At 40.0% G+C, this 13,769-nt stretch overlaps 1 protein-coding gene across 6 annotated transcripts in view; it reads right to left on the minus strand.

Moving 5' to 3' along the window:
• The window catches only part of BCL11B (BCL11 transcription factor B), a 102,563-nt gene that overhangs the window by 47,710 nt on the left and 41,084 nt on the right, over positions 1-13,769 (minus strand). For 4 of the 6 annotated variants that reach the window (XM_075065673.1, XM_032773745.2, XM_032773744.2 and 1 more), the window contains one exon: positions 8,612-8,827. The exons of the other annotated variants lie outside the window; for them this stretch is intronic. In XM_075065673.1, the coding sequence (XP_074921774.1) occupies positions 8,612-8,827 (216 nt within the window). The remainder of the gene's footprint in view (positions 1-8,611; positions 8,828-13,769) is intronic. 6 annotated transcript variants of the gene reach the window in all.

Here is a 13,769-nt window from a genome sequence, read left to right on the forward strand (position 1 = left end):
TCAGTTCTGTTAATTTTTATTTCTTACATAACTTATTGTTAATATTTTTAAATGACAGATCCTTCCTAACCATATACTGGTTCTCATTTAAATCTTTCCTGGGCTACATAGGAGAAATTCACAGCTCGCATAAACGGGTGTAACACACTGAAGTTGATGGAAGTGAAAAGCACTAAGGCACCTTTCAGGAAGACATGCTCACAGGACTAAGTACCACATGTGCTCCCGCTGTTGTCAACAAGAATTCCACACATAGACTGATGGCACTGTATGATCACTGTTCTGCCTGGCTCATGGAGGCTATCACATGGCTCAGTGTTAGGGAATGAAAGTGGGTACTCAAAAATTACCCAGAATCCTCCTGAAGCTGAATGACTTAGAGGTTTACTGAAACCCAGGAAATAAACAAAAGGCATAGGTATGCTTTTGTGAGCACTGAATCATCTTTGGAGTGTTTTATAAAAATAGGTTAAAGGAACAGCTAAATGGACCATTTGTGTTCTGAAAGAATTATAACCGCTCAAAGCAAGCAATTCAAGACACAGACAAAGAAAACAAAATAACCTGTTAATATTATGAAAATTAAAGAGAGTCAACCACCCATACAGAAGGAGTGGGATTGAAGGACGAAAAGACAAAGGGTCCAATCCCACTCCTCTTACACTCCACCGGGACTGTTTATATGAGTAACCAAGTGGGATATGGCCCAAAATAAGGAAGTGGTGTTTCAACAAACCTAAAGGGTCCAGGTGTGTTGTATACATTGACTTCTTTCTACCCACGGATTCCTTAAACTCTTATTAGCTAAGAATAATTTTAAAAAGTACAATTTTATGGAAGATTCCAAATATCCTTGTTTCCTCAGATATTCACTCAGCACCTGCATTAACCTCATTCCAAAAGTCTCAGGACCTCTGACTCTTACAGTTGAATTCATAAAAAATGTAAGCCTTCTCTATGTGGGATTTTTGCCTGTTTCTTTTCAAGTACACATTTTACTGATTCATTAGACCTTCCTTCCCCAATCCTTGCTATGGTGAATGGCTTTGTCTTTAGTACCAAGGACACTGGTTAAAAAAAAACAAGAACAACAACATCCACAGGGCAGAAAGAAGAGGATTACATAAGGGACATGCCACACTCCAGTGCAATAGATACACTTATATGTTACAAAAATGTATGGAAATGACAGACAAACGAAGAAGAAAACGAAAATGTATGCTTCAAATATTTACGCAGTCATTTACCTATCAAAAGAAGTGCCATAGGTACCTCAGTAAGTTCCTTTGACTTCAATGGAGTTATGCTGTGGTACTGCAGAGGGGAATCTGGCACAGTGCCTCTAAAAAACTAGAAGGTTCACAAAGAAATGTACACTTACCAATGCTTTTCACACTGGTTTGTGGGCCAAACACACAGGCTTAATAACATCTACATGATATTTCATAGATTAGACTACTTGCCCTTGACTGTGAGAGATAGGTCTACATTCAGGACACTAATCCTCCTCACTGAGTCTGAAAAGCCTAGTTAGCACATTTCCTTACACACACAGCAAATCTAAAGTGCCAAGAAAAGCAATGACAGAAACCATTTCTGAAGGGACAGAATAACTCAGTGCTACACATGCCAGGTGAAGCAATGCAAGCAAACGGTTTGGCATATGCTACATACAAATGAACGGGATTTTACTGAGGGAAATAAAGAATAATTGCAAACATCTACGTATTGTGTGTCTAAAAATCTCAGTGCTAAAAAAAAAAAACACAACAAAAAACCCAAACCGTGTGCACTACACAGCCAAAAGGCAAGCCCAGTGAGTGCAGAGAGGCAGTGCGAATCCTAATTTGGTCCTTCATTTCCTAACAGATTACTTTTTCACACAAGCCTTCCCCTCTTCATGTTTTTAATATTTTTTATGACGTGTTTACGAAGAGACTGGCTGCATTTAGGGAAAGAGTGGAGAGGCAGGTAGAAGGCAGTGCAATCAAACGGTTGATCTTACAGCACAAATTATCCGCAGCAGTTACCCTGTTGCTCCTGCTGCAAAACAAAGTGGATCCCGTCTTCTTTGTTGAGTAATAATGTGCACAATATTTCAGCTAGGAAAATAGGTCTGCTCTTGCTACTGGCAGTGGAGGTGTTTCCTGATATGATTTCTGTGTGCAGCTATATATTCACCTAAGCTCCACCTACATTCCTATTAGCAGGGGCATCCTCTTTTTATTTTGGGTCTCCTGAAAAGTATGGCATGAGCCCCAATCTGCAGAGAAAAAAGCAAAAGTGTAAATGGGTTTGTTTCTGAGTGGGTCCTTTGTCAGAGCAGTAGCAACTCCCTCATCAATGGTGCTGCTTCCTAATTCTTCTACTTACTCTCATTCACACTGATGCTGCTTCCAAATATGAAATGATTCAAGAGAAGAAATTTGGGGTTTATTTTTATTGTGACCGATGAAATGCCACAAGAAAGCACTCTTTAAAAAAAAAGGGGGTCTGAAGGAACTCAAATGCGTCTCCTTTATTTTCTTTTAACCTCACAAACCATTTCGCCTTTTTCAATAGCTTCTCACTTGACAAGCTGTGGTCAGGATTTAACAAAGACCCGTCACTAAAAAATACAAATCCACCAAACTTACTGCTTAGCCTAATGGTGTTTACCTACTCTGAAAACATTTTTTCCTAAACAAGTCATCATTTACCATACACTGAGCCCCTCAGTCATGGGGAGTTCATCCATTTCCATAAATAAATTAAAGAACACCTCCACCTATCTTGTTCCAATATTTTTAAATTTAATCATGGCCAGAAAACTGATGGTTAATAATTAGCCCTTCCCCACTCACACACACACACACACACACCCTTTAAAAATGCAAAAATCTAGCCCTCTATTTTAATATTTCTGATGTCGGTGACCGGTGTCAGCTCTCCCCATACAGTAACTGCTTTAAAGCGCTGCATATAGCACTGCATTAAAAATTAATTACACATGCTATTTTATTGATAGTGCATAATGTAATGAGCACCAGCTGTGCTAAACATCCAAACTCCTTTTTAAGACAGCTATAAAAAAAGAAAGAAACTGCACTTCCAAATGCTTCTCCTGTCAGAGGAGAAAAACAGCAACATCTTGTATGGATTTGAAACAGAATTCTTTGATTTAGCTCTACATTTGGAACGTTTGAAGAATTCAGACTCTCGGGCTTGGCGTAGTGGTATGCAATCCAGTTAACTCTCTAAATGTTGGAGCCATTGTCTCTACTGTAGGCAATGTTTCCTTGAACTCCTTTGTCTTACCACTACTGGATCCAGTTCCACCCGTTAATATTGCAATTAAGCACCTTTCTTTTTCCTTGGATGTCTGGAAATTGCAGGCAACTAGTTTTAAGCAACTTTAAATACCCCTTTTGCCCCGCTGGTTCTTAACTTTACATAATTAGGACTTACTAAGTTATACTGAAGGGTGTCTTTCTAGAACAAAGCCTAAGCCTCACTTATATTGCCAACACCGCTGCCCTGTGAAGCACCCTAATTTTAGCTGCCTGTGTGCTGTCTTATAGTCTCCTGTTCATCTCTTGATAAACATACCATGTATTAAACATACCATGTATTAAAAACAAGTTTTTGATGAGGTCTAGTTTGTGGCTGGATATGAGATAGAGAGATAGATAGATAGATAGATAGATACTTTAAACACTGTGCATGAAATAAAATCTTCAAAATGCATTAAATATTTCACTAAAATAAGTAAATACATATAAGTAATCAGTGACTAATAGAGACATCTCTTCTGAGCACAAATTTTAGTCAGTTCTACTCTAGCGTGAATCTTTTTTTTTTTCACAGTATAATGAGAAGAAGCATTTGCAAATGATTTTAATGTAGCTGTAGCTCTTTGTCTGCATTCACACACACACACAGACACACACATACACTGACCAACTCCTCTTTCTCCTCTCCAAAAAAAAAAAGGGGGGGGGGGCTTAGTGGATCTGAAATCTAATTTGGATGAATTTTTTTTTTTCAGATACCACTGAGTAAGAGGGGGAGAAGTAACATATCAGTCATCGTCCTGGGACTTGATGAGTGAGAAGGCTTTTGCAGGATGAGTTCGCATTCTCCATTCTGATTATTGTTTTGTTTTCCCATTGATCTTCCAGTGTTAATAAAACCCAATCTGATATGAAACAAAAGCTTGCTTCTTGTTCTAGTATGAAATGTGCAGAACACATACCATGTCATTAACATAAAAGTTTTTGAAATAATATTGCTTTCTAGACAGACTGTATTAATTGCATCAAGCCTTTTACAGCAGGGTGGTCTTTTCTAGCCTCTCCCCTCATTGGCTGACTCAGGTTATAAACCAACACAAAACGAATAGCATGATATAACTAAAGGAGGAAAAATGTTCTACTGTTAAAATCTATTATTTACTTACAGTATTTCTTTTAACGTTATTGTCACTTTAACCCGTACCAAGAAAACACCAGACTAATTAAATACTACTGTCAGCAAAATTTTAGTAGAAAAATAAATTGATGTTAACTTTACAAGATTATTGGGTAATTATTAGAATGTCTTAACTAATATGGCCAATTCCTTGAATTAAAGGAAAACTGTTCTTACCATGTGATCTAGGGCCCCATGGTGCTTCTGTGTTAGATCCTGAACCTCACAGTCCTGTCCGTTAATCACTGCTGTCAATGCCCACTTGCTGTTTTTAAACATGCAACTGAAGTATTACAATAGCTTTCTACCTCTTATAGATATGTCTGTGTGGGAAGGGAGTTGTTTCACTGATTGATTAGATATACATATGTTAGATAGATTTAATTATTTTTATATATGTATATAAAACCCATGCTAACAGGGCTAGTGCCAATGGATTTATATCAAGCCCATATGAATACAAGTATAATGGGTAAATTAAAGACAAATCTTGTTTCAATGTGCATTGCAATGTACCTACTGCAATTCCATTTCTAGCACCTTTGGATTGTACCATCTTCAGGGCAGAGACTTTTTGTGTTTGTACAGTATGTCATAAAATGTCATGTACTCTTGGGCTGATATTTGCATAGCCCATTTCTCTTTTATTTTAATGGGAATTGAGCATCCCCGTTTCGTAGGCCACTTTGAAAATCTCAGCCTCCATGTACAATATTAATCAATCAGATCTTGAAAAAGAAGCCTGTATTTATAGTGAAGATGTATTGTGAAAAATGGCTTCAGTGAAAGTTTTCTAGTGTGTTTGTATACACAAACATACATATAATTTTACATATAATTATGTCACTCAATAATCATCTGCATGTCTTTGTTATGTATGTTACAGTTAAGCTAAGCTGTCAGAATTAATTTAAACAAAATAAAAAAGATTTAAAAAAAACACTCTGATCTGGCAAGACACAAAGCAAAGTGAATTTTGTGCCCATTTATATTTTAGATCCAAGATACACAACCCCATTAATTTCATGACTCTGTTCCAACTTCTAATTAAATAGGCACTAAAAACATTTAAAACAAGAGAGCCCAGTTCAACAGACAGAAGCTTCTGAGGCACAAAAGACATTGCAACAGTGATATGTGTAGATATTAAAATAATAATATTTTAATATGTAGGCTCTAACTTGCTAATTCTACATCCTGTATTTACTTATACACAAAGAAATTAACAAAAGCATAACAGAAAATGTAGCTAGCAACCAAAAAGTAGCCCAGCACACACCACAGCAGAACTTCCATGTCATCCATTTGTTGTGGTTATTATTGACTACACTGAATATTATCTGTGTGTTGTATACAAGACAAATCATATCTAGGATCAAATTTTCAACAGCAGCTTTGACATGTGGGCTCCCATATGCAGCCAACAACTCAGGTTGTTGCTGCCACAAATTGCTCGGACTCCTAAGGACCTGATTTGTGAGTGACAATCAGAGATACTAGGTGCCCACAGATGTACCTTCAATTGCTTGCCCTCAGATTTAGTGAGGTTGAGGCTACACTGAAAAATATGAGGTCCTTACTAAGCATTTAAGCAAGAGCTGAAAAATAAAAAAGGTACGAAATGGAGGGGGGAGGAGAGAGGAGGGTAATGTTAACGACTTTTGTTCAAAGAATGAAACAATTCCTCAGAAACAGGAACAAGGCTGACAGAATAAAGAGCTAATCGAGTTAGGGACACAAGCAGATCCCTAAAGCTGGAGTAAGTGACTCTCCAGTGTAAACGGTTATACGAAGAGGAAAGAAAACAACATTGAGATCATCACTGGTATTATTATATAGTCAATACAAAGAGGTTCTTTTTGTTTCACTTCCACAAAACATTTTGGGTGTAAGAAAAACCTTGCTCTATGTTCTCAACGCTATACATGGAAGACAATAAAGGGTTAAGTAGATATGAGCCTCCTTTCCAAGGGGAGAAAATGTTTCTTTCGAGCAGAACTTGACCAACTACTGTCATAAACACTTAGCGTGTGCTTTGATATAACCTATTCTCTAAGTGCCATAGACTGTAGCAGTAATTATAGGAAGCCATGATAACAGGTCTATCTCCCCACAAAGCTGGCATCACTCTTTTAGCAAATAGATCATTCCAAACACTAGCAGCGCTCAACTATAAAATGAAAGTACATAAAATAGAAAAGCTTTGTGTTCCAACATGCTGTAATGAGTTAGTCCTTCCTTCCTTTTCTATTTTTAGTTTTACTTTCTTCTCTCTCCATTAACTGTCTATATTTGTTTTAGAAGCAATAGAGAATAAGAGTATCAGTTCATTGTTACAACTACCTACATATAAAGACACCCGGGTCTATTCTATATCAAAACAAAGAAAGAGAGAGGGGAACAGAAAATATGAGCTTGCCTCCAGTACGTTTTACTGGTTACGGGGGGGAAACTAGCTACCTTTACACACTGTGTTAATTGTTTATAAGGGCTTGATTATATTATTTATGGCAATGTCAGTCCACTGAAGCCAATGAAGTGAAGCCAGATTAACAGAGTGAAGAATCAACCTCATCAAGAAAGCAACCTGCTTATAGGGAACTTGGATATAGTACAACTTCACGTATCGCTGGCAGACATTATTTGAATACTTTACATTGTGCAACATCATGCTGGATATAAAGAGTTTGTGCTTAGAGAAAAGCTGGTGAATGAAAACTGACTGCACTGTGGGCTCAATCCAGCATCCTCTGAAGTCAACTGGAGTCTTTCCGTGGACTTCAAGCTTTGGATCAGGCTCTAGGAGGTACTGTTGTGTATTTTTAAACCTCCTCTTGAGAATTCTTCATCCTTCAAGAATCAAGGTTTAAAATACTGTACTTGCAAAATTTTCAGTCTCTGTTCATCACATTAAATCTGAAGTTCCTAACTTTCTCCCTCAGCCCCGGTATCCCCCAGTGAAAGGCTGCAGACATATAAGGAAATACAATCAGGTATTTTCCAAAGAAACTGAATCATAGGTTTCAGAGTAGCAGCCGTGTTAGTCTGTATCTATCCACAAAAAGAACAGGAGTACTTGTGGCACCTTAGAGACTAAAATTTATTTGAGCATAGGGACCCTGTCTTGATATATGGTCACTGTTATACTGTGGTAGGATTCTATCTGCATAAGCTACAATGAAAAGCTGTATGCGAGCAAGTTTATGTTGGCCCTCCCAAGAAGTCATCGAGGTCAACTCTTTAAGGCTTTACTCACTTCTCACTCTGCTAATTCCTTCCTGACTGTCCAAATTCTGCAGTCCTTATGCAGTATTTACTCAGCATTATTCTGTGAAACTCCGAGTAAGTTTGCCTAAATAGGGACTACAGAATTTGGCACACATGGGAGTTTTGCCTGTGTAAGCACTTTAGAATTTTGCCTTAGCTGAATTTTCTTTCAGATCCTTCCCATTTTCACCTCTAACCCCCTAAATTCACTACAGGCCTGATCTCTCAACTAAGCTGCACTCAGAACACCCATTGATTTCAAAGAGATCCCTGAGTCTGAAATGGCAGGGTCAGGCATCAACTCTTTAGTCAGTCACATGTCAGGGTCCTCCCTGGCTACCTAGGTTTCACTAATCCACATCGCCTTTCCTTCATGGCAGTGACAAGAATCAGGGTTTAAAAAATGAAGACAAAAAAATGTTAAAGGGGAACATTTTCTCAAAAGCCAGGCAGAAAAGTGCATGGAGCACATACATCCCGCATGCACATGGACTCTGAGGAAAGCCCGTAATACAAATGATTAGGAAAAAAAGACCTCAGATGTTAAATGTTATCCAATTAAGCTCAAAATAAACAGCCCAGAGAGATGAAATCTTGATACCAGGGTATCACATTATGTGAGGATTCTCAGACTTTTGCTCACAATGTGGCATAAACAGACCAGCAGCGAATGGCAGTGACATCTGAAAGTGGATAGATGTGGGGGGGGGGGGGAAGGAATGGTCTCGCATCCCTTTTCCCACTCCTCGTCCTCAGTGATGAGGGAATGTTTACATTTTCACTGCCTCCCCCACACAACCCAACGAAGACCACTCGCCCACAGTAACAGTGACATCACTTGGCAGCACTACTGACCTTCAGATAGCAAAAAAAAAAAAAAAAAAGTTTCTATTACCTGACAACTGACAATGACATCCAAATGTGCCTGAAGTCTCAGTCTGAGTCTCAGTCTGAGTCCCGCCAACTGAGACTGCACGGGCACCACAGCAGGGCAGGCTAAGGCAGGGCGGGAAAGAGGCCAGTGCGCGGAGAGGTGACGTGATCACTGATGTGTGAGAGTGGGAGGAGGCAGCTATGGGAGCCCCCAGCAGCTTTGCAGGCCTGGACGGCCCTGGAGAAAAAACAATAGAAAAAACTGTCAGTTGGATCTAAGTTTGAAGGGACAGAGGAGGCATCATCAGGGAAAACAGGAAGGGTGGAGGGCAGCTAGGCTTAATTCGCTACATATTTTTATTTAACCAATTTATATGTCAGGCTGAGACTGGTGTGGCTCGTTGGAAAGCCACGGAGGAGAAGCCAGGCCGGGGGGATGGGCAGCCAAGAGACCTGAAGAACTACAAAACCACAGATTGCTACAGGCAATTTTCTGGAAGCAAACTCAGACTGGAGGGGCCCCAGGGAGGGGGACGTGGAAAGGGGATGAGGTGGCCGGTGAGGGAAGCTAGAGAAGGTCAAAGATGGTGCAGATGAGAACTGGAGGCAGTTACCAGACCCACCAGCACGTGCTTAGGGACTGAATCAAAAGAGAGATTCTTGTTTTATGGCGTGTTAATGCATTTAACTGACACATAACTGGGTAAGCTTTCTGCCGAGCTGCTGCTGAAACAGGATCAAGCCACCAGCGCAGACAAAGTGCAGTGACTTACAGCTCAAATGGCTTCAGAGAGGTGCCAGAAATCAAGCTCCCAGAATAAAGCATTCATGGGCCACTGTGCTTCCTTCCCATTTGAGCTGCAGCCAGTTACGCATTTTGCATGCCCCATTTGTGTATTCTATTTCCCTATCAAGCCTATAAAGAATGCAACAAGCTTTTTACTAATAGCTGAAAAATGATATTGTAGCCTCAAACTGTGTTATTTATTTTTAACGCAGCTAGAAATCTTCTGCTATTTAAGCTGTGTTTAGAATCCTCTCCTGCTTCTTTGGAAACCCTCTCTTCTTCAGGTACTAGTCAGAAAGGAGCCCTATGACTTAAAAAAGAAAATATAAATCTTAAAATGTGTGTATACACACACATACCTATGCACAAATGCACATGCAGACTCACACACACACACAATATTGTAAATCAGCATAATTCCACTGAAGTCAATGGAACTACACAAATGTGATTGAACAGAAGATCTGGCACTCTATGTTTATTTAATTACTCAACAAAGGAGTTGCAACTAATCCAGGGTAGCTTCTAAATAAAGCTATGTGGTGCAGTGGTCACCGTTCAAAAGCTGGCATTTGCCAACAATTACCTCATAGTGGTACCTCGGAAACCACAGGTTTTCCCCTACATTTAGATCAGGAAATAAGTGTGTTAATTGTGGGGTATCTTTTGGCAAACACTGTTGCTCTTTTGTTTTAAAGGTGACAACTCTGTCTGTGCATGCATGTGCACGCATAAACATACACACACCCGGGCATCAAGAACTATTTTGCCATAAGCCCTATGACATTAGAGGCAGCATGTTATAATGCATCCTCTCCATCTCAAGAGTCCCAGTTCGAAAACTATGGCTACATGTTGATCTGACAGTTACACATGTGAGGCAAATAGGGATACTTCATCCTTGGCACAGCATCCAGAGCGTTAGTCTGCAAGGACTGCATTTGATTTTGTCGTTTATCTTAAATGGCTAAGAGACCACCAGTGCAAAACATTTGTGTGAAGCTTTTGCCAAAACCACAAGTGAAGAATCTAAATTCCCTGTGTAAAAACTTGAGCTCCAAGCATCAAGGCTAAATTTGTGCTCTTTTGCAAGGGCTGCTTTTAAATAGAAGCCATCTCTGCGGCTCATGGGGCATTTTTTTTGGAACTGTTTGATCTCATTGCAAATGCTTCAAAAACAGGTAAAGATAACCATTAACTGGACTGTATCTGTACTACATTCTGAGTATGACTGTGTGCCAGGCAAAAAGAAACAGATGTCAAACATATACATATAGGGGCCACTTCATTGTAATTTTAAAGTACAATAATAAGAGAAGTATTTTTATAGAACAATAAAGACCTAAGAATGGGGGAAGGCATCCTAAAGCTATTGAATAATTGCACTTTTATTTTTAAAAAATAGTATAATGAATTAGGTTGGCACTCTGCTGGCTTGGTTCAGCCACCTGGTTACTGGGGAACTTGTGTGTCATGGGAAGAGTTGTGAGCTTGATATCTGAGTACACAGGGTGGCTATTGGGCATTAATATTCAAAATTATACTGCAACCAGTGTCAGATCTCCAACTACCCATGTGCGGCACCACAACGTTTGCACCATAATGTTTCTAAGAGACAGACTGGGACGTACAGAAGGAGTACAGGTGACGTGTACTCCAGTCACTTGCACCTTTCAACAGAACCAAAGCTTACAATGGAGTCTAGGGGTGGCCAAAGTTCTGCCTCCGGGCCATATGGGCCTACAGAATTCTATACTACCGGTGGGTGAACTCAGCTTTAATACGGAGGTGAGGCCTGCAAGGAGCACAGATCCCAGCATGCAGCATGACCCAAATGTCGGGATCAAAATGAAGCACAAGTAGTCTTTCCTAAAATCTCAACAGACCACAACTCTCTGTTAAGGATCAGGGTGGCTGCAAGCTGCTCCATTTTGCCACAGCCCTCAGGATCATAAAAAGATGCAATACAGCCCTCAGGTAGTGACACTGAGTCCAAATTCTAGTCCAAGGTGCTCTAGTCAAGAAAGGAAATTAAGTATCAAAAAGGACACTTCTAACAGGGGAAAAAGCAAATGTGAGGCAAAGAGCAGGAAAAGAAGGGAGAAGCAATAAACAATAAAACACAACCCTGGCAGGTCTTAAATGCCACTACTGCATGGACTGGTGCTGTGAGAGAGGAAAACTCCCAGGGCTTACAGACCAGCACATGGCCATGCCTTCCTCTGTCAGCAATCACAGACCAGGTGGTGCCTTCTTTTTTCTCATTTCTCCCTTCATTTTTAATAACTTTCTGAAGAAAATGAGGGTCAGACAAGGTGGCACCTTGGCAAATGCAAAGTGGCTGGAAAATAAACTCGCAGAGAAACCTCATCCATTGGTTCAAGGGAAGTCGCCAGAGAAAATTAGGGCATTTTTTTAAACAAACAAAGCTTCCTTCTGGTTGTACAAATTGCAGAGCTGGTGCCCAGTAGCACCCTGATAAGGGTGTGTACCTTAAGGATATGTCTGGGTTTTGCACATCCAACCCATTGTCAGTGGGTACCAGGCAGCCCTAGCCTTTAAAGATGAAAACAAAGGTAGGGTACCTCCTTATCAGTTTAACTGCTTTAAGTATAGACGTGCAAGAAAAGCAGAAATCTGCCCTTTTAAGACAGTGATGTGAGATACTGATCATTCTCAATTCAGCCACAAGTTACGGGTCTCGATGCAGGAATCACTGGCTTGAATTCTATGGCCAGTGTTATCCAGGAGCTCAGACAGGATGATCAAAATGGTCCCTTCTGGCCTTAAAAATCTATGAACTCCCTCCTAATTCAAAAGATCAGATACTCAGCATTTACCCATCCTTTACTTCAGCAATCTCCCACTAAGATAAATTCTGCTCTCAATCACACTATCATTCTGGAGTAGCCCCAATGAATGGTTTGGAGTTACTCTGGATTGACACCACTGTAACTAAGAGATAGAATTGTCTCATTCATCACTGCAAGATTTTGCCAGAATAGGGGCAGAGCGGAAACAAAGTAAAGACTTCCAGATTGGCCCAATCACACTAATATGTAAGTTTGCAGGCTCTGGGACTAAAATTTGACAAGTGCCCAGTCCATAACTGGCCTGTCAAACTGTGTCCATGCTTCTTCACATCCAAGTTTTGTACATATAAAAAACTCAAACCAGGCTGAGGAAATCACATTTACACATGAAAATCAGATACTCAGAAATCTAGATGTCCAGCCAAAACAGTCTGGATGTAAAGAAAAGGTGGGTGCAATTTTAGAAGCTACTTCAGAAAAATTGATTTAATTGTTTTAGTGTATTTTATATCTATCTAGACAGACAGAGAGCTAGATAGATATAAAATACCTAGATCTTTGAGGCCCAGATGTTTGAGGCATAATTCTCCTTTGCAGTCAGTATGGGAGAATCACTCACCTGCACTGCAGATCCCTATTGCATATTTTCTACTCATTCTGCATGTGTAGCTCTCATTGATGTCAATGGGAGTTCTGCAGGTAGAATAGCGTGAAGCAAGCCTAGAGAGATCACAGTCTGGATTAAAGATGTCCAGTGCATATGGGAGAGGAGACATTTTCCCTTACACTTTAAAAAGGCTCTACATTGCATATACAGCACAACTGAATTGACTTCCAGATACATCTGAGAGTCATTTTTGTTCCCCACTATTTTTACACTTACAAAGAAGAATTACTACAGATAATTTTCCCAGGTATCTGGCTGGTACATCTTGCCCACGTGTTCAGGGTCTAACTAATCACCATATTTGGGGTGAGGATGGAATTTTCCCCAAGGTCAGACTGGAGGGATTTCGCCTTCCTCTGCGCCATGGCGCAGGTTTAAATTAGTGTAAATGGTGGACTCTCTGTACCTTCAAGTTTTTTTTTTATCATAATTTGAGGATTTCAGTAACTCAGCCAGAGGCTAGGGGTTTATTACAGGAGCGGGCAGGTGAGGTTCTGTGGCCTGCCAAGTGCAGGAAGTCAGACTAGATAATCATGATGGTCCCTTCTGACCTTTGAATCTACGAGTCTAAGAAATGAAGATAAATTAAATATAATCCCCCAAAATTAAAATGAGTGTAAGGATCTTGCTGACAATGATAAAACCCTGGAAAGTCACAATCCAAGCATAAATGTTATCCTTTCATTGTCCCCCTCACCTTGGCTAGGCACGGCTGGACATACTGTATTGTATATGAAGAAAAAAAAAACCAATCCTCTCAGACACATCTACAGAACAGTATCTAAGCACAACAGAGTGATACAAGAGTGGAATTGTAGCCTACCTTTGGAACGTTATGTATCAGAGTTTTTAAGACAGACACCAGATGAAGAGAGATCTTGTTTTACGTATTATATTGTGACCAATGTGCATC

This window comes from Chelonoidis abingdonii, chromosome 4, assembly GCF_003597395.2.
Source record: "Chelonoidis abingdonii isolate Lonesome George chromosome 4, CheloAbing_2.0, whole genome shotgun sequence".
Lineage (NCBI taxonomy): Eukaryota > Metazoa > Chordata > Testudines > Testudinidae > Chelonoidis > Chelonoidis abingdonii.